This window comes from Vipera ursinii (genome assembly GCF_947247035.1).
Source record: "Vipera ursinii genome assembly, chromosome: Z".
In the NCBI taxonomy this organism is placed as follows: domain Eukaryota; kingdom Metazoa; phylum Chordata; class Lepidosauria; order Squamata; family Viperidae; genus Vipera; species Vipera ursinii.
Window position 1 is genome coordinate 1,465,022 of NC_139517.1, and position 18,365 is coordinate 1,483,386.

The 18,365-nt window shown below is 47.6% G+C and overlaps 1 protein-coding gene across 2 annotated transcripts in view; it reads left to right on the plus strand.

The window, feature by feature from the left end:
* ACAP1 (ArfGAP with coiled-coil, ankyrin repeat and PH domains 1) overlaps positions 1 to 18,365 on the plus strand; it is a 32,438-nt gene that overhangs the window by 7,378 nt on the left and 6,695 nt on the right. For both annotated transcript variants that reach the window (XM_083377668.1, XM_083377669.1), the window contains exons 3-15: positions 1,517 to 1,636; positions 2,147 to 2,200; positions 2,920 to 2,978; positions 4,123 to 4,306; positions 4,430 to 4,474; positions 5,233 to 5,328; positions 9,592 to 9,666; positions 10,705 to 10,814; positions 12,356 to 12,407; positions 13,316 to 13,416; positions 15,097 to 15,208; positions 16,658 to 16,863; positions 17,511 to 17,580. In XM_083377668.1, the coding sequence (XP_083233794.1) occupies positions 1,517 to 1,636; positions 2,147 to 2,200; positions 2,920 to 2,978; positions 4,123 to 4,306; positions 4,430 to 4,474; positions 5,233 to 5,328; positions 9,592 to 9,666; positions 10,705 to 10,814; positions 12,356 to 12,407; positions 13,316 to 13,416; positions 15,097 to 15,208; positions 16,658 to 16,863; positions 17,511 to 17,580 (1,284 nt within the window). The remainder of the gene's footprint in view (positions 1 to 1,516; positions 1,637 to 2,146; positions 2,201 to 2,919; positions 2,979 to 4,122; positions 4,307 to 4,429; positions 4,475 to 5,232; positions 5,329 to 9,591; positions 9,667 to 10,704; positions 10,815 to 12,355; positions 12,408 to 13,315; positions 13,417 to 15,096; positions 15,209 to 16,657; positions 16,864 to 17,510; positions 17,581 to 18,365) is intronic.

Genomic DNA, 18,365 nt, shown 5'->3' on the forward strand with positions numbered 1-18,365 from the left:
GCCAGTTTAAGAGCCCACCTGAACTTTGCACCAAATACTTTACAAACTGTTTATGTCACTTCCCACACACCCCCACACCCCCTGGCCCGAGGGGAGCAAAAAAAATCCAGAAGTTGCAGGAGGGTGATTGGAGACCAGAGAGAGACCAGAACAAAATATTTGTTTACATCAGGGGCCTTCAAACGTTGCAACTTTAAGACTTGTGGACTTCAACTCCCAGAATTCCCTAGCGTAAGACTAAGAAACGCACAGAATTCTGGGAGTTGAAGTCCATCCACCTTAAATTCACTGAGAAGTGCTGGACTGGAGGCCAAGGGTCCCCAAACCTGGCAACTTTAAGACTTGTGGGCTTCAACTCCCAGAATTCCCCAGCCTGAGACTGAGCAAAACACAGAATTCTGGGAGCTGAAGTCCACAAGGGTTAAAGTTGCCACGTTTGAAGAGCCCCGGTTTGAAGGCCTTTTAAAATTTTGCAGCTTCCTCTGAATTGCACCATCTTACACCACAGAAGAGTAATTTCCTGCCTACAGCAAAATCCATCCTAGAACGATTCAGATCCTTTGTGATCTTGGTCCTTTTGGATCCAAAAGTGTCTTTTTCTTCAGCTCCCAGAATTCCCCAGCCGGCAAGGGTTTAGCGGAATTCAGCATGGATAGGAGAAGAACCAAATGTGGCTAGATTATCTTTATTGCTTTTTTAAAAAAAATTGGGTAACTTACTTAATAGACAGTGGGAATGCGTTAGACATAATATATCTTGACTGCCGCAAAGTGAAAAAAAAAATAACCCATCGCAAGCTAAATGAATACACGAGTTCAAGGTGGGCGAGATGGCAACCCAGGTGCCAGTTCTGCAGCCACAGAAAGAGTTTTGCATGGGGGGGGGATCCAGGACCTTTCCCAGAATTCCTCTGGGTGGATAGGGAGAAGAGAAAGGGAAGGGAGGAGAGTGGAGGAAAAGGAAGGGAAGAGAAATGAAAAAGAGCGAGGTAGAGAAAGGGAGGTAGAGAGGGAAGGAAAGAAGAAGAAAGGAAGGAAAGAGAAGGAAGAGAAGGGAGGAAGGATGGAAGGGAGGGAGGGATGAGAAGGAAGGAAGGAAGGAAGGAAGGAAGGAAGGAAGGAAGAGTGTAGTCACATAAACCTGGGATGGTGCAAGCCTTGTTAATACATGCCTGTTGCCAAATGCCCGAATTTTGATCATGGCTCCACAGGAACATGGTTAGTGCAAGAACCAGCTTTTTTCCAGCACCGTTCTAACTTCAAACGGTGGCTAAACAAACAGCCGTAAGCCGAAGACCGTTTCATTGCTGCTGATCCTACCAGCTGCAATGCCCGTCTGCAGGCTGACGCTGGGTTAAGTGGGTGGGCCCTGCCCCACGGTGTGCCAGGGCTGGTTCTGGGAGGGGGGCTGGTATGCCCCTCTCGCCGGGATACAGCCCAGATGCCCCTTCCTGGGGTCCGTGTGTCCCAATCCTGACCTGTCTGTCTGTCTTCACCCCCACCCGCCCACCCGGCAGTTGCTGAAGCTGGGCGGCGCCATGCTGGAATCCGGGCGCCAGTTCTGCAGCCACAGCAAGAGTTTCGCATCGGGGATCCAGGAGCTTTCCCAGAATTCCTCGGGGGACACGTTGATGAGTGTAAGTGGACTTGGAGGGAGGGGGGAGGCTGGGGGTGCCCCTAAATCCCAGCCGGGCAGCTGGCAAGAGAACTGTGCATTGTGGCACCCACCTGGCGTTCCCGTGTCCCAGCTCTGTGTGTCTTTGTGTATTTTGTGTGTTTGTGCGTGCATGTGGGTGTGTGCATGAGAAAGGGAGAGAGACCAAAATCAAAGACTGGGCAAGGCAAAATTCCTCCTGCGGGAAGGAAGGGCCAGGTTCTGCCCTCTGAGCATGTGCAAAGCGCTTTGCACCCGACATCACTTCCCAAACGTTGGGTCCGGTTGCTCAACTCGCCAAGTACTCTGTCGCCTGGGTGCAGTGGGAATTGTAGTTCAGCCGGCGAGGAGAACTCCCGGTTGGATGGCAAATGAGCCGGCATCGGTTTGATCCAAACCGAACGCCGGAAAAACAATTAGGATAAATGATGGTTAGGCCGGATGTTCCACATTCCAACGTTTTTCTTTTCTTTCATTTCTTTTCTCCACCCAGGAGTCCCTGGAAAAGTTTTCCCAAAGCTTGAGCAGAATGATGGAACAGCAACAGGTGGGTGGGTTGATCCTTCCTAACGTGAAGGGATGGGAGGCCACCAGGAAATCCCAACCCTGTGAACAAGATGGAGAACTCAGAACAAGCCCACCCCCAAAATAACAATAACAGATTTTTTCCCCAATATTAGAATAGAATAGAATAGAAATATGAAAATAGAATAGAATAGAATAGAATAGAATAGAACAGAACAGAATAGAATAGAATAGAATAGAAATATGAAAATAGAACAGAACAGAATAGAATAGAATTAGAATAGAATAGAAATATGAAAATAGAATAGAATGGAATGGAATGGAATGGAATAGAATAGAATAGAATAGAATAGAATAGAATAGAATAGAATAGAATAGAATAGAATAGAATAGAAATACGAAAATAGAACAGAATAGAACAGAATGGAATAGAGCCAGAAGGGACCTTGGAGGTCTTCTAGTCCAGCCCCCCGCTCAACAGGAGACCCTATACCATTTCAGACAAGTGACTGTCTAGTCTGCGGCCTTCAAGAAATCAAAGACAGTCTCGCAGCACAGAGGATTAAGGATAGAATTCATTTAATAACTGTGGCAAAAAATATGCGTTGCAATAGGAAAGAAGACATGCAATAAAATAAAATGTTCAAGACAGCCAAATAAAAACTTAATGCAATAAAGTAATAGTATAAATTAAGGTAGGCTTGGATGCAACTTGCTTGAAAAGGCTCCTTTTCGCCCTAGGAACTCCTGGAGACCGCGCAGCAGTCTCTCAAGCAGCAGCTACAAACTCTGGTGAAGGAGTAAGTCTGCCTGATGGGAATCCACTGGCTTAGCGGGTTGTGCGAAAGCAACCCGCAAATTATTGGGCAGGGATTAATTCTTGGCTGAAGAGGACTTGAACTCGGGTCCCCGGTGTCTGGCTTGGCTCTCAGTCTATTCATTCAACTAACCCAACTCTGGTTAGCTTTGCATTTGTTAGCTGCCTCCCCGCGTATCTGGGATCATATAAGAAGCTCAACTAGGCCAAAATGGATTTAGTTATTGGGAGTTTAAGACCCATCGGTTTATCTGAGTCTATTGGTTAAGGCTAGAGACCAGGAGATGGTGAGTTCTAGTCCCACCATAGGCATGAAAGCCGGGTGGGTGACTTTGGGCCAATCACCAGGAGATGGTGAGTTCCAGTACCCCCTTAGGCCTGAAAACTGGATCAGTAACTTTAGGACGGTCACCAGGAGACGGTGAGTTCTAGTCCCACTGTAGGGATAAAAGCCGGCTGGGTGACTTTGGGCCAATTACCAGGAGAGAGTGAGTTCTAGTTCTGCCTTAGGCATGAAAGCCGGCTGGGTGACTGAGTAACAATCACCAGGAGGCAGTGAGTTCTAGTCCCGCCTTAGGCATGAAAGCCAGCTGGGTGACTTTGAGCCAATCACCAGGAGACAGTGAGTTCTAGTACCCCCTTAGGCACGAAAGCTGGATCAGTAACTTTGGGACAGTCACCAGGAGATGGTGAGTTCTAGTCCCACTTTAGGCATGAAAGTCAGCTGGGTGACTTTGGGCCAATTGGCAGGAGACAGTGAGTTCTAGTCCCGCCTGAGGCATGAAAGCTGACTGGGTGACTCTGGACTAGTCCCTCTGTCTGTCAGCCCAACCCACCTCACAGGACTGTTTTTCTGGGACAAACAGAGGAAGAGGTTTTGTCCGAGTCCGCTGCCTTGAGTTACTTAAAGTGAGATATAAATAAATGAATACAACATATATATATATATATATATATATATATATATATATATATATATATATATATATATATATATATATATATATATATATGTAATATGTATATATGTATCCAATAACCCAGTGAGAGTTTTGTCTCCCCCTCTTCGGTGAATACAGCTGACCCGGGTTACGGGCATCGTGTGAACCCGGACCTTTCTCTTCCAGGGACATTAAGCACTTCAAAGAGACCCGGAAGGAATTCGAACGGGGCAGCGAAGGTCTGGCCAGCGCCTTGCACCATAATGCCGAGGTCCCCCGTCGGCGCCACCACGAGGCCGAAGACGCCATGGTCACCCTCAAAGCAGCCCGTACCACCTTCCGCAGCCGGGCCCTCGACTACGTGCTGGAGGTGTGTGTGCGGGGGGGGGGTCCTGAAAGACCCCTGGCCGACAGTCTCAGTTCTGGGTCTGGGGGTGTCCATCCGTGATCCTCTCCCCACGTGACTCCAGACCCTTCCCCTTTTTTTTTTCAGATCAACGTCATTCAATCCAAGAAGAAATTTGAGATCCTCAAATTTGTGAGTGACTCCTTTTCCCCAATCCTACGTCTCCTTGGTCTTTGGGACTACAGTCCCCATCAGCCCCAGCCTCCAGCCTTTGCTACGGGCCGTGTCTACGACTAGCTTACGTTAGGACATATCCTTCAGCAAGGCTGCCCCTGTGTCAGACGCCGGAGCCATCTCTGGTTCCCGATTTTGCACTGATTTGAATTGCTTTGTTAAGTTTGCGTTCAGATTCGCACTCGGTGCACAGGGCGCCACCGCGGCGCAGGGCAGCTCCGGTGCTGGGCCATCCATGGGGGTTGGCACGTAAGCCCGTGTTGGTCAAACCTGCCCGCTTTTAAGACCTGCGCACTTCAACTCCCAGGATTCTCCAGTCAACACGGTTGGCTGGCTGGGGAATTCTGGGAGTTGAAGTCCACAGGTCCTAGAAGTGGTCAAGTGAGAGAAATACAGGCGGAGTCTGCCTTGAGTCGGCCTTCTCATGCCAGAAAAATCTCTCCTTTTTTTCCCCGTTCTGAATTTCAGCCCTAATGTGAGTTTTCAGTGCCCAGGTGGGGGGGACCCCGCTGGTGGGAAAATCCCCCCCCCCAAAAAATAGCACCTCTGAGGCTATCTAAAGTTCCTCCCCCACCCCCACCCCTCCCCAAGGCTGCGGTCTCTTGCCTGTTTTATCTGCAACTCTCTCCGTTTGCAAAGAACCCTTTCAGGGTAGCCCAGACCTTGTTGTAAGAGGTGGGCGGGGGTCTCTCTTTTGATCCCTCCACTCGTTCCAGATCTTGTCCTTCATGGAGGCCCAATCCGTCTTCCTGGAGCAGGGATCCCAGGAGTCGAAACAGCTGGAAGAGTATCGGAAAGGCCTGGCTGCTCAGGTGAGGGGGCCACTATTGTGTTGTATTGTGTTGTGTTCTGTTGTGTTCTATTCTGTTCTGTTCTGTTCTGTTCTGTTCTGTTCCGTTCCATTCTGTTCCGTTCTATTCTATTCTATTCTGTATTTTATTATTCTATTCTATTCTACTCTATTCTACTCTATATTCTATTCTATTCTATCCTATTTTATTTTACTCTAATCTATTTTCTATTCTATTCTATTCTATTCTATTCTATTCTGTATTTTATTCTATTCTATTCTATATTCTATTCTATTCTGTATTTTATTTTATTCTATTCTATATTCTATTCTATTCTGTATTTTATTTTATTCTATTCTATTCTATTCTATTCTGTTCTATTCCAATTCCAATTCCATCTTCTATTCTATTCTATTCTATTCTATTCTATTCTATTCTATTCTATTCTATTCTATTCTATTCTATTCTATTCTATTTTCTATTCTATTCTATTCTATTCTATTCTATTCTATTCTATTCTATTCTATTCTATTCTTCATTCCTATATTCTATTCTATTCTGTATTTTATTATTCTATTCTATTCTATTCTATTCTATTCTATTCCATATTTTCTATTCTATTCTATTCTATTCTATTCTATTCTATTCTATTCCATATTTTCTTTTCTATTCTATTCTATTCTATTCTATTCTATTCTATTCTATTCTATTCTATTCTATTCTATTCTATTCTATTCTATTCTATTCTAATTATTTATTATTCTATTCTATTCTAATTATTTATTATTCTATTCTAATTATTATTCTATTCTATTCTATTCTAATTATTTATTATTCTATTCTATTCTATTCTATTCTGTTCTATTCTATTCTATTCTATTGCATTGCATTCTTTATCTTAGTATAGTTTACTTTTTCTTTAGTTTTACTTTAGTTTTTTATTTTATTTATTTATTATTTTATTTTATTTACTTTTATTTTATTTATCTTTTGTTTTACTACATCCGGTTTTATTTTATATTATTTCTTATTGTATGTTTTATTCGTTTTCTAATTTTATCTGATGGCCTATTTTATTTTGTTTATCTTTTATTTTAGGGCGTGTTTCACTTTAGTTCGCTGCTCATTGCACTAGACCCGCGCTTTTTATTTTATTTCCCTTTACTACCTGTTTTATGTTCGATTTCGTTTCCCTTTTCCGTTTTAATTGTTACGAAGGTAGGTGTTGGCCCAGTTGTGTACGCAGGGCGATGGTCTGCCTGCCCGTGGGCCAGGATGAAGGTCGGAGGGGAAAAGGACGTGTGAGGGACGGAGGCCAGCCAGGAAAAAGGGAATAAGCAGGGACTCTCTTATTTTCCACTGTTGCTGGTGCGAGAAACTTCCTTGCAACAGCGTTTGTTTTTTTTATTGAAAAGTTTTACCATACATTTTATCTTTAACAATCCCTCCCTCCGCCCACCCCTTCCTCGCCCTCCCTAGCCCTCCCCCCCTTCCCCCTCCCCGACTTCCCAGAGCTAAATACAAGGTATAAAAGCAAAAAACAATCATAAACAACCCTATGCTAACAACAATAACCTATTAAGTCTATCGCCCTCTAGCTCATATGAAATGACTACAAGCAATACTAATATCACATAAGAAAAAAGAACAACAAACTTATTCAAATGCTAAGTGAAACTTTTTAGTCCCATATTTGTTCTGGATATAATCAGTCCACTTTTTCCACTCCGTAATATAACGTTCTTGCGAATGATCCTTCAAATGAGCCGAAATCTTTGCCATTTCCGCCAGGTCAGAAACTTTTAGAGTCCATTCTTCTATTGTCGGCAGTTCCTCCTTCTTCCAATATTGACCTACTAAGAGTCTCGCTGCCGTAATTAAGTTCAGCATCAACTTGGTGTCCACAACAGTAGTATCTGTAATTATGCCCAATAAGAACAATTGCGGACAAAACTTTATCCTTTGCTTAATGATCTTCTGCATATTCCACCAGATTTTAATCCAAAAAGCCTTAACCTTTTTGCAGGTCCACCATATATGAAAATACGTTGCATCTTCGCCACCACACCTCCAACATTTAGGTTGATAATTCGGATACATACTTGCAAGCTTTTTAGGATCTAAATGCCACCTATAAAACATTTTATAAAAGTTCTCTCTTAAGTTTTGAGCTTGTGTAAATTTTACGTTCCTCACCCAGATCTTTTCCCAAGTGTCCATTGTGATAACTTCTTGAATATTCTGAGCCCACTTTATCATACAATCTTTAACAAGTTCCGTTTCTGAGTTGCATTTCTATCAATGCAAGATATATCCGTTAATGATTGGTTCAAATCCAGACCAATTAGGGGGGGAGAACCAATTGACTGGGTGTGATGGGACCTGTAGTCCAACCACATCTGAAGCACAGCAGTCCTGTAAGACTCGTGTTTGTTCAGATCCTATACAGGCAGTCCTCTGTTTAAGACCGCAGTTGAGCTAAGTGTAAAGGCAGTTCTGCCCCGTTTTACGACGTCTCTTGCCGCTGTGGTCACTATTGCCCCGTTTTACGACTTCTCTTGCTGGCGTTGTTAAATATAGTCACGCGGTTGTTCAGGGAACCCAGCCTGCTCATTGACTTTGCTCGTTAGACGGTCGCAAAATCTGATCAGGTGACACCCCCCCGTCACGACGCCGCGACCGTCACAAATGCGAACCGCTTGTCGGCATCCGAAGGTAAATGGCGTGAGTGACCGTGGGGGATGCTGCAATGGTCGTTAAGTGCGAAAAACGGTCCCGAGTTGCTTTATTTCAGGGCCGCCGTCACTTTGAATGGTCGCTAAAGGAACTAAGGACTTACCTGTATATTTCTCAGCTGCAAAATGAAATATTTTGGCTCCCCAACTCTTGAATGCAGATTTTAATCCGCCGCGCCAGAGGCGAACGAAAGAAAAAAGTCAACCACAAGGAATAATAATAATAATAATAATAATAATAATAAATAGTAATAGTAATAATAATAATAATGATAAAGTTGGAAGGGTACTTGGAGGTCATCTAGTCCAACCCCCTGCTCAGGCAGGAAACCCTATGTTATTTTTATTGCCATATTCACTCATCTTGACCTCACAAATAGTTCTTGACATATGACCACAACTGAGCTTAGAAATTTCAACAGCCAGACAGCTGTGAAGTGAGTTTCACCCCATTTTACGACCTCGCTTGCCACCGCCGTTAAGTGAGTCACTGCTGCTGTTCAGCGAATCACACGGTCGTTAAGTGAACCCAGCTTCTTCCGTCGACTTTGCTTCTCAGACGGTCGCAAGAGGGAATTGCATGACACAACCCCTCCCCCCCGGGATGCTGCGACCGTCATAAATACGAGTTGGTTGTGCTGAGCGTCCGGATTTTGATTGCGTAAGTGTGAAAAATGGCCCTAAGTCACTTTTTCCCCCCAGTGTCGTTGCGACTTCATTCGCTAAATATAGGGTTTCCTGCCTTAGCAGGGGGTTGGACTAGATGACCTCCAAGGTCCCTTCCAACATTATTATTATTATTATTAGTATTATTAGTATTATTTTTAATTATTATTATTATTATTATTATTAAATGAATGGCTATAAGTTGTGGACTACATATATTGGGAAAGAAAAGAAAATTCCTTTTTGTTGGCTGCTCTGCGTGTGTGTGTGTGTGTGTGTTGATTTTTTTATTTTTTTTAAAAAAAAATGTTTAAAATGTTTTTCCCGCTCTGTGTGTGTATACATACGTACATACATACATATGTGTGTGTGTGTGTGTGTATGTATATATATATAGATAGATAGATATATAGATATATAGATAGATATATATACACACACACACACATATACATATATACATATATACAGACACACACACACATATATATAATAAATTTTTAGATTGCTAACAATCTAAAAATTATTATATATATATATATTATATATATATATATATAATTTTATATATATATAAAATTATTATATATATATAATAAAAAAGTGAATGAATGAATAAATAACTTCCATCCTTGCTGTCCGCTTCGAACCTCGCCCAGCCGTTTCCTTTTGGGAAGAACTGGACTGTCCTGCGCAGTGACCCCTGAGCTGGGTTTTGGCCCCGGAGAGAGCCGGGCGGAGTGTGTGTGTGTGGGGGGGGAGGAAACACATGCTTGAAAGGGGGGGGTCTCTGTTCCCTGCCCGGTGGCTTTGCAGAAGTCGGGGTGACCTTTGGGTTTTCTCCGCGCTTCCCTTTGCCCTGAGGTGGCCGTTTCTTTTCCAGCTCCACGAGCTGGTCCTGGAGTCGGCCCGAGAGAAGAGGGACATGGAGCAGAGACACGCCGTCATAAAGCAGAAGGTGGGTGTCCGTGGAGGTGCTCACGACCGTCCAAAGGGGCCTTTCCCCCCCCCCCCCAGGAGGCAGCCGGACTTGCTTGCTTTCCCTTGGAAGAGGTTTCGCTTCTCATCCCGGAAGCTTCCTCAGGTTCTGACTGGAGGGTGGGGAAGTGAAAGGATTTATCCTCCTTGCGGACAGAGCTGGTCCTCTGCCTCCTTTCGGAGGGCCGTTGAGGTTTACCTGTCTCCTCGGGGTCACCTGAGCAAATGAGTGGGGAGCCACCTGGGGACTCCTTTCAGAAGACTCCACACCAGGGGGGTCTTCAAACTTGGCCCTTTCATGACTTGTGGACTTCAACTCCCAGAATTCCTCAGCCAGGCAGGGAGGGGGGAGGGAGGGAAGAAGGAAGGGAGGATGGGAGGGAGGGAGGAAAAAAAGAATAACAGACCCGGAAGGGACCTTGGAGGTCATCTAGTCCGAACCCCCCTGCTCAGGCAGGAATCCCTCTACCATTTCGGACAAATGGCTGTCCAGTCTCTTCTTAAAGACTTCCAGTGTTGGAGAAGGAAGAGAGGGAAGGAAGGGAGGAAGGAAGGAAGAAGGAAGGAAGAATGAATAACAGAATAACAGTTAGAAGGAACCTTGGAGGTCATCTAGTCCAACCCCCTCCTCAGGCAGGAAACCCTATACCATTTCAGACAAATGGCTGTCCAGTCTCTTCTTAAAAAACTTCCAGTGTTGGAGAAGGAAGAGAGGGAAGGAAGGAAGGAAGGAAGGAAGGAAGAATAACAGAATAACACTTGGAAGGAACCTTGGAGGTCATCTAGTCCAACCCCCTTCCTCAGGCAGGAAACCCTATACCATTCCAGACAAATGGCTGTCCAGTCTCTTCTTAAAAACTTCCAGTGTTGGAGCATTCACCACTTCTGGAGGCAGGTAGTTCCACTGGCTAATTGTTCTCCCTGTCAGGAAGTTCTAGGTTACTTCCCATCCGTGCCTTCTGTCGGCTTCAGAAGATCCTTTGCTCCCAGGTTCACCTTGTCTTCTCATCTTGGCCAGGACTTGACCCAAGAGGACGACATCCCCGAAATCCAGGCCGAGCCAGGCCAGGTGGTGATGGAGGGATACCTGTACAAACGGGCCAGCAACGCCTTCAAGACCTGGAGCAGGTGAGCGTGGCTGCACACCTGCGTTCCCCCCTTTCCCCCCCCCCGCCGTCGTCTCATAGACCTCTCAGTTGCTTTTGAGGCTTGTGGACTTCAACTCCCAGAATCCCCCAGCCAACGAACGGTTTGCCGGAACTCAGCGTGGATTGGACAAGGAAGAAGCATCACTGGTTCTTACTTTTGTTTTGTTTTATTATTGGGTAACTTTCTTAGCACAGGCAGTCCTCGACTTACGACCGTTCGTTGAGTTGCAAAAAAAGTGACGTAGCACCATTTTTCACACTTAGGGGCGTCACGGGATCAAGATCCAGACCCTCGGCAAACTGGGTTGTATTTACGACGGTCGCAGCGTCTCCTGGGGGGGTCACGCGGTCCCCCTTTTGCGGCCCTCGGACAAGCAAAGTCAAGGGGTGGGAGTTGGATTCGCTTAACGACCGTGTGACTCGCTTAACGACGGCCCTGATTCACTTAATGGAAAGTAAGCCGAGGACTATGTGTAGAGCAGACATGTCAGACACAAGGCCCGGGGGCCAGATCCGGCCTGCAAAGTGGTTTCATGTGGCCCGCGAAGCCATCCTGGAAACAGTGAGGGAATGGTCCCCGCTGCCTTGACCCTGGCCCAGAGACCCTCCTTCTGCCAGAGACCCTCAGATCTGTCCCACTCCTGCCCAGGCCCCCATAGGCACCCTTGATGCCAATGATGTAGAGCTGGCCATGCCCACCCAGTAGGCCATACGCACTCCAGCTGCACCCACCCAGTAGGCCGTGCCCACCCTGGCCACACCCACCCGGCCCCCTGAGGGCAACCACAATGCTGATATGGCCCTCAATGAAACTGAGTTTGACACCCCTGGTGTAGAGGGTGGGTATGGAGTCGGCGTAACATATCTTGACTCCAGCAAAGTGAAAACGCTAAATTAATCAGGCTAGAATAGACAGCAGGATAGTTATATGGAAAATTGATCTGCCGGCCTGGGGGATTCTGGGAGTTGAAGCCCACTCCTCTTAAAAGTTCCCACGGTTGAGACACGCTGTCACAAACCGAGTCAGGCAGCTCTGGGAAACTACAAAGACTCCTCCATTTACAGCCACTTCTTTAACGACTGTTCCGAAGATACGACGGCACTGAGAAAACGGACCTATGACCCTTTTTCACACTTAACGACCGTTGCAGGATCCCCCGAGGTCACCTGATCCAAATCGTGCGCTTGGCAACTGACTCGTATTTATGACAGTTGCAGGATCCCAGAGTCACGTGATTCCCAGCAGCTTCTGACAAACAAAGCCAATGGGGGGTAGGGGGGACAGGCTGGATTCGCTTAGTGACCGCCTGATCAGGCGTGACTCATTTCACAACCGCCTTGCTTGGCAAGAAATACGCTGGCCCTGATTGCGGTCGTCGGCCGGGATCCCCCAGCGCCTGTTTCCCTTTGAGGCTGAAGGGAGCCTGGCCCTGCAATTGTCCTCGGGGAGGTAGACTGCTCCAACACAGGGAGGCTCTCCTTGGGCTGCTCTGCTCACCTGCGGCTCTTTGTCCCTGGCAGGCGCTGGTTCTCCATCCAGAGCAGCCAGCTGGTCTATCAGAAGAAGGCCAAGGTGCGTTGGGGGGGGCTGCCTCTGGATGGGCCGGGAGGGGGGCAGGTTTCATTGGGTGGGAGGGAAGGGGGGAGGAAGGAGAAGAAGAGGGAGGGAGGAATTGGAGAGGGAGGGAGGGAGGAAGGGAAGAAATAGGGAACAAAAAAATAAGGGAGGGAGAAAAGGAAGAAGGAAGGAAGGAAATAAGAGAAGGAGGGAAGGGAGGAAGGGAGGGAGGAAGGAAATAGGGAGGGAAGGGAGGAAATGGAGAGGGAGGGAGGGAGGAAGGAAATAGGCAAGGAAAAAATGAGGGAGGGAGAAAAGGAAGAAGGAAGGAAGGAAATAAGAGAAGGAGGGAAGGGAGGGAGGGAGGAAGGAAATAGGGAGGGAAGGGAGGAAATGGAGAGGGAGGGAGGGAGGAAGGAAATAGGCAAGGAAAAAATGAGGGAGGGAGAAAAGGAAGAAGGAAGGAAGGAAATAAGAGAAGGAGGGAAGGGAGGGAGGGAGGGAGGAAGGAAATAGGGAGGGAAGGGAGGAAATGGAGAGGGAGGGAGGGAGGGAGGGAGGAAGGAAATAGGCAAGGAAAAAATGAGGGAGAAAAGGAAGAAGGAAGGAAGGAAATAAGAGAAAAGGAGGGAAGAAAGAAAGCAATGAAGGAAAAGACGAGGGAGGGAGGAAGGAAGATGGAAGGAGATGAAGGAAGGAAGGAGGAAAAGAAGGATGGAAGAAGAGGAAGGAAGAACGAAAGAGAAAGAAAGAAAGAAAGAAAGAATCAAAACGATGTGCAAAGGCCTCCCCAGGGTCTGGGGGGGCGGGGGGGGCCCTGACGCTGCCTTTCTTGGTGGGGGGGTGGGGTGGGGGCGCTGGGGACGTGCTGGACCCCTCGTGACCTCCTCTTCCTCCTCCTCCTCCCCCCCCCCACCTGGCAGGACGCGCTGACGGTGGTGGTGGAGGACCTTCGCCTCTGCACGGTCAAGCCCTGCCCGGATCAGGAGCGCCGATTCTGTTTCGAGGTGGTCTCCCCCGCCAAGTGAGCCCCCCCCCCCCACATCACCCTCCTGGCTGAGAGCGGCGGCAGACGGGGACAGTCACAGCAGGAGGGGGCGGGGCAGGTCAAAAAAGTCAAGATGGCGCCAGCAGAGCCCTCTAGGTTTTTTTTAAAACAACCCCCCCCCCGCGCCTTCCCCTTCTCTCCTCCTCCCCCCCCAAGACTTCTCTGTCCCGAAAAGAGGCAGAAATCCCTTTTCCCCCCCTCTTTCCCTCTCTCTCTCTTTGTTTTGCCCTCCCAATTTTTCCCTTTGGTTCCAAAAGATGGGGAATGCGAAATCCCAAAAGGAAAAACAACAAAAAAATTGAACAAAGGCAAAAGAAAGCGAATCCGGAACATTAGATAAAGAGAGAGAGAGAGAGAGAGAGAGAGAGAGAGAGAGAGAGAGAGAGAGAGAGAGAGAGAGATTAGATAGATAGATAGATAGATAGATAGATAGATAGATAGATAGATAGATAGATGATAGATAGATAGATAGATAGATAGATAGATAGATAGATAGATAGATAGATAGATAGATAGATGATGGATGGATGGATGGATGGATGGATGGATGGATAGATAGATAGATGATAGATAGATGATAGATAGATAGATAGATATAGATATGTAAATTGAAAGGACAAAAAAGAAATACATTTAACACATTCGCCTGTCTGAGATGTTACAGGTTCTCCTGGTTGAGCAGGGGGCTAGACTAGAAGACCTCTAAGTTCCCTTCCAGCTACTATTCTATTCCACTCTATTCTATATTCCAATATTTATTCTATTCTATTCTATTCTATTCTATTCTATTCTATTCTATTCTATTCTATTATCATTATTCTGTTCTATTCTACATTTTATTATTCTATTCTATTCTGTATTTTATTATTCTATTCTGTTCTGTTCTATATTTTCTATTCTATATTTTCTGTTCTGTTCTATCTATACTATTCCATATTTCCAATTCTATTCTATTCTTCATTTTTCTATTCTATTCTATTCTTATCATTATTCTATTCTATATTTTATTATTCTATTCTGTTCTATTAATTCACACACACACACACACAGAAAGACACACCATTTAAACACCAATGCAGCTGTTGCAACAACTGCAACTTCCCCTCCTGCAAAATTGAGTCATTTCCACATCTGCAGCTCGTCCTCGAGTTCACATTGCACTGGAGCCCAAAACTTTCGTCGCTAAGTGAGACGTCGGTGAAGCGGACTTTGCCCCGTTTTTACGACCTTTCGTGGCCACCGTTGTTAAGTGAATCACTGCAGTTTTTTTAAGTCGGTGGTTACGGGACTCCGGCTTCCCCACATTTCACACTTAACAACCGTCGCAGCCTCCCCCGCGGTCGCATGATCAAACTCAGCCGCTTGGCCACCGACTCACATTTACGACGGTTTGCAGCATCCTGGGGTCACGTGATTGCCCCCTTTTGTGACCTTCTGACAAGCAAAGTCGGGTGGGGGGGGGCAAACCAGATTCGTTTAACAACCGCACGACTAAGGACTGCAGTGATTCTCTTAAATGGGGCAAAATCCACTTAGCAAACGTCTCCACTTTACCAGCAGAAACGTAGGGGTCAATTTTGGTCGTAAAGGCGAGGACTGCCTGGGCTTCCGATGAGTCCAGGGTCCAGTATCCTTTCCTCCTGTTTCTCGCTTTAGGTCCTGCCTCCTCCAGGCCGACTCAGAGCGCCACCTACAGGCCTGGATGTCCGCCGTCCAGAGCAGCATAGCCTCGGCTTACAACGAGGATTACCCAGAATCCCCTGGGCAGGTAAGACCTTGGCAGCCTCAGGCCCAAATTGCAACAAGGCCCGGCTCTTGATGTCCGATAGGGCTTCGTCTTCGTTTTTACGACCGTTTGTTGAACGACGATTTGAAATTTACGACAGTGCCGGGGAGAAAAGGGACACGACTGGTCCTCAAGTTACGACTGTCGTATCGCGTGACCGCAACTGGGGCACTTGGCAAGGGTCTCGCCCTACGATGGTTGCTGCATCTCAGAGTCACGTTTTCGCAGTTGGCATTTCCAGCCGGCCTCCAAACGGGAGACGCCGGATTCGCTTAACGACGAAACGAGAAAGGTGGCAAACGTCAGAGGCGGACACTCGCTTAACGCCCATTCATGAATTTTCCTGGTCTCAAGTGTAGTCTGCTTGTATAAGAGCAGAAATCACGGCACAGGGATGGAATGCAGACAGTCCTCGACTTACGACAGTTCGTTTAGTGACTGATCCAAGTTACAAGCGCACTGGAAAAAAGGGACTTAGGACCGTTTTTCACACTTGTAACTGTTGCGGCATCCCCCCCATGGTCACATGATCAAAATTCAGTCGCGTGGCGACTGACTCATACTTATGACGGCCGCAGTGATCCCCTTTTGCGTCCTTCCGCCAAGCAAAGTCAATGGGGGAAGCTGGAATTAATTAATTAACACCTGCAAGTAAAATGGGGCAAAACTCACTTAACACTCAGCCGTTTGTCTCTCCTGCTTGAGCAGGGCGGGTTGGACTAGATGACCTCCAAGGTCCCTTGAAACTCTGTTATTCTGTTAATTAATCAGCGAAACGAAGCGGCGGGCGCTCCATCGCTGGAGTTTTTAAAGAAGAAACCAGCCAGCCACTTGTCTCCTAATTCTATAGTCTCCTGCTTGAGCGAGGGGTTGGACTAGATGACCTCCGAGGTCCCTTCCAACTCCGGTGTTCTGTTAATTAATCAGCAAAAAGAAGCGACGGGCGCTCCATCGCTGGAGTTTTTTAAGACGAAGCCGGCCAGCCACTTGTCTCCTAATTGTATAGTCTCCTGCTTGAGCGAGGGGTTGGACTAGATGACCTCCAAGGTCCCTTCCAACTCCGTTATTCTGTTAATTGATCGGCAAAACAAAGCGGCGGGCGCCGCGTCGCTGGAGTTTTTTAAGAAGAAGGCGGCCAGCCACTTGTCTCCTAATTGTATAGTCTCCTGCTTGAGCGAGGGGTTGGACTAGATGACCTCCAAGATCCCTTCCAACTCCGTTATTCTGTTAATTGATCGGCAAAACAAAGCGGCGGGTGCTGCGTCGCTGGAGTTTTTTAAGAAGAAGCCGGCCAGTCACTTGTCTCCTACTTCTATAGACTCTCCTGCTCCAGCAAGGGGGTGGGGTTGGACTAGATGACCTCCAAGGCCCCTTGAAACTCCTTCTGATGGAATCCATTGCCTGTCCCTGCCAGCTTTTTTTTTTTTTCAGCCCCTGGAACGGAGCACGTCCCTGTCGGTCACTTTGCAGTCGCCCTCCAGCCGCAAACTGCGGGGCGGGGTGGACAAGCAGGTGGTGGACCAGGTGCAGCGCCTGGAGGGCAACGCCCAGTGTTGCGACTGCCGAGAGCCAGCGCCGGAGTGGGCCAGCATCAACCTGGGCATCACCCTTTGCATTGAGTGCTCAGGCATCCACAGGTGAGACTCAACCGCCCCCCTCCCCCTGCCGCCCCATTGCAAGGGACAGAAAGAAGTGGGGGGGCTGCCTCCACTCTCCCCCCCCTCTGGGAACCCCATTGATAGAGAGAGAGAGAGATAAGCCAGGGCTTTTCAAACTTTGCCACTTTGAAGACTTGTGGACTTCAGCTCCCAGAATTCCTCAGGGCTCTTCAAACTGGGCCACTTTGTGGACTTCCAACTCCCAGAATTCCTCAGGCCTCTTCAAACCTGGCCACTTTGTGGACTTCTGGACTTCAACTCCCAGAATTCCTCAGGGCTCTTCACACTTGGCCACTTTGAAGACTTCTGGACTTCAACTCCCAGAATTCCTCAGGGCTCTTCAGACTTGGCCACTTTGAAGACTTCTGGACTTCAACTCCCAGAATTCCTCAGCCAGCCTGAGGGAACTATGACCCCCTTTATGACTTGTGGACTTCAACTCCCAGAATTCCTCAGGGCTCTTCAAACTTGGCCACTTTGAAGACTTCTGGACTTGAACTCCCAGAATTCCTCAGCCAGCCAGGTGGGGTGGGGAGACGTGGCCTCCTACTACCAATGAGAGAGAGAGAGAGAGAGCAGTTTTCTTTTCCCCCTTTGAGCCACGGCGGTTTCTACCCTCCCCTTAGGAGTCTCGGGGTGCATTTCTCCAAGGTGAGGTCGCTGACGCTGGATGCCTGGGAGCCGGAGCTGGTGAAGGTAACCTTGAGGGGGGAGGGAGTGGAGAGGGGGGCTAAGAGGGACCCCTTGATTTGGGGGATGAAAAAAAAAGCATGCGGAGCTGAAGGAGGCTTTTGCGTCGCTGTGGATGAGCAGCCCTCGGAGTCGCAAGTGTGCCGAGTTCGGATCCAGAGCGAGGAGGGGTGGGGTGGGGTCTGGATCCGGCACAGAGGCGGCAAAATCTCTGGGCTGCCCTCTGGGACTGGGGTGGCCCATAGGACCAGCCTTTGGGGGAAGGAAGAGGGGAAGGAGAGGGAGGGAGGGAGGGAGGGAGGGAGGGAGGGAGGGAGGGAAGGAGAACAAGGGAAAAGGGGAGGAGAGGGAGGAGAGGAAGAAAAAAAAGGGAGAGAAGAAGGGAGGAAGATGGGAAAAGGAGAAAGGGAGGGAGGGAGGAGAGGAAGGGAGGGAGGGAGAAGAGGAGGGAAGAGAGGGAGAGAGGAGAGGAAGAAAAAAAAGGGAGAGAAGAAGGGAGGAAGATGGGAAAAGGAGAAAGGAAGGAAGGAAGGAGAGGGGGAGGGAGGGAGGAGAGGCTGAGGAATAAGGGGAGGAGAGGAAGGAAGAAGGAGTGAAAAGAGGAGAGGAAGAGAAGAAGGGGAGAGAGGAGAGAAAGAAGAGAGAGAAGAGGAACGTAGGAGACGAATAAAGGAAGGAAGGAAGGAAGGAAGGAAGGAAGGAAGGAAGGAAGGAAGGAAGGAAGGAAGGAAGAAGTTTCCAGTATTTGGGGCACACAGAACAGCTGCTGGACGCCTTAGCCCTCCTTACTC